This window comes from Octodon degus, unplaced genomic scaffold (genome assembly GCF_000260255.1).
Source record: "Octodon degus isolate 3935 unplaced genomic scaffold, OctDeg1.0 scaffold00071, whole genome shotgun sequence".
NCBI classification, from domain to species: domain Eukaryota; kingdom Metazoa; phylum Chordata; class Mammalia; order Rodentia; family Octodontidae; genus Octodon; species Octodon degus.
In genome coordinates, this window is record NW_004524647.1 from 8,198,817 (window position 1) to 8,200,135 (window position 1,319).

Sequence of the window (1,319 nt, forward strand, 5' to 3'; positions counted from 1 at the left end):
CGCGGGCGGCAGCGGCGGCGCAGAGGCGGACGCACGCGGGTGCGCGTGGTGCCCGTGGTGCCGGTGGTTGCTGTGGCCGCCCGCGCTTGCCGGTGCGCCGGTGCGTCCGTTCTTGGGCGGCGGCTCGTCTGCTGTGGCTACCACAGCGTCAAGCAGGTTGCTCAGCAGGAAGGCGGACGAAGGCAGCGCGTCCATGCCTGCCGCCTCGGCCAGCACCACTTTCTGGTCGCACACGGGGCAGCGCAGCTTGAGCGGCTCTCCCGGAGCGCCGCCGCCCGCAGCCGGCAACCGGTGCGCCTCGAGGCAGGGGCGGCAGAAGGCGTGCAGACAGGGCAGGACGTGTAGGCGGCGCGCCGCCGCCCCAGGGCCCCCGCCGCCGCCCCCGGACGACGTGGACGTCTGCGAGGATGAGGACGACGCGGACGAGTTGGAGGAGAGCGGCGCCGGTGAGCCGCACATCTCCTTGCAAAGCAGGCAGATCTGGAAGTCGGTCTCGGGAAAAGAAGCCATTTGCAACCCGGCCCAGAGGAGGGAGGAGACCAGAGAGGAGGAGGAGAAGGAGGAGGAGGAGGAGGAGAAAGCGGACGAGGTGGGTGGGGGGAGCCACCGACTCACTCAGAAAAATGCATCGATTAGGCCTGCAATCCAGGAGCCGACACCAGACCGACACAGGCTCCTTGGCCTCACCACGTCCGGCCCGCACGTTGCCAGCCCCAATACTGCGGGCATTAAATGCCACCCTCCAGGGACGACGGATTCCTCCCGGAGGACGTGGAGGCCCGAGTACTTTCCGAAGCGGGAACGCGGAACAAGCCCCGACACGCGAAGGGCGAGCTGGGGCTTGGGAGGTCAGCGTGCTCCCTGAAGCATCTGGGGCTTCGCTTCGCGCTAACCGAGAGGAGTCCCCAAATGGAGAGTCCGCTGTGCAATCCCAGGCCCGGCGAGAGCAGAATTTGGTTCGACGAGTATTTGGTGTGTTGCTTTCCTTTAAACGGATTTAGTCTCTTGAGAGGGGAAGGCGCCCCAAACTCTTAAAGACGAAAGCAGCGCGTCGCCAAGCCTGTGTCCCCCCGCGCGACGCCGGCCGCCCCACCGCATGACGCGGCGGCCAAGGGCTCCTGGGTGGCCCGGCGTGCAGCGCTCGGGGCTCGCGCACTGCCAGGCGCAGCCTCTCCTGCAGAGCGGTGGGCCCAGCGCAGCTGCACCTCGTGCTGGCCGGGCAGCAGCCGCACGCGTGCAATACGCACGCGCGCCCCACGCGCTTCGAGTCTCCCGCGCGCCCGCCCAGCCGGCCGCGGCCGCCCGCGCTAACACGCACG

General features: G+C 68.9%; 1 protein-coding gene across 2 annotated transcripts in view; it reads right to left on the bottom strand.

Moving 5' to 3' along the window:
- The window catches only part of Trim71 (tripartite motif containing 71), a 69,734-nt gene extending 69,224 nt beyond the window's left edge, over positions 1-510 (bottom strand). Inside the window, exon 1 of one of the 2 annotated variants that reach the window (XM_023719720.1) lies at positions 17-510. In XM_023719720.1, coding sequence (XP_023575488.1) covers positions 17-510 — 494 coding nt within the window. Of the gene's footprint in view, positions 1-11 lie in introns of both variants that reach the window. The other variant, XM_004635281.1, reaches the window with a different exon arrangement.
- Between the last annotated feature and the right edge of the window lie 809 nt (positions 511-1,319).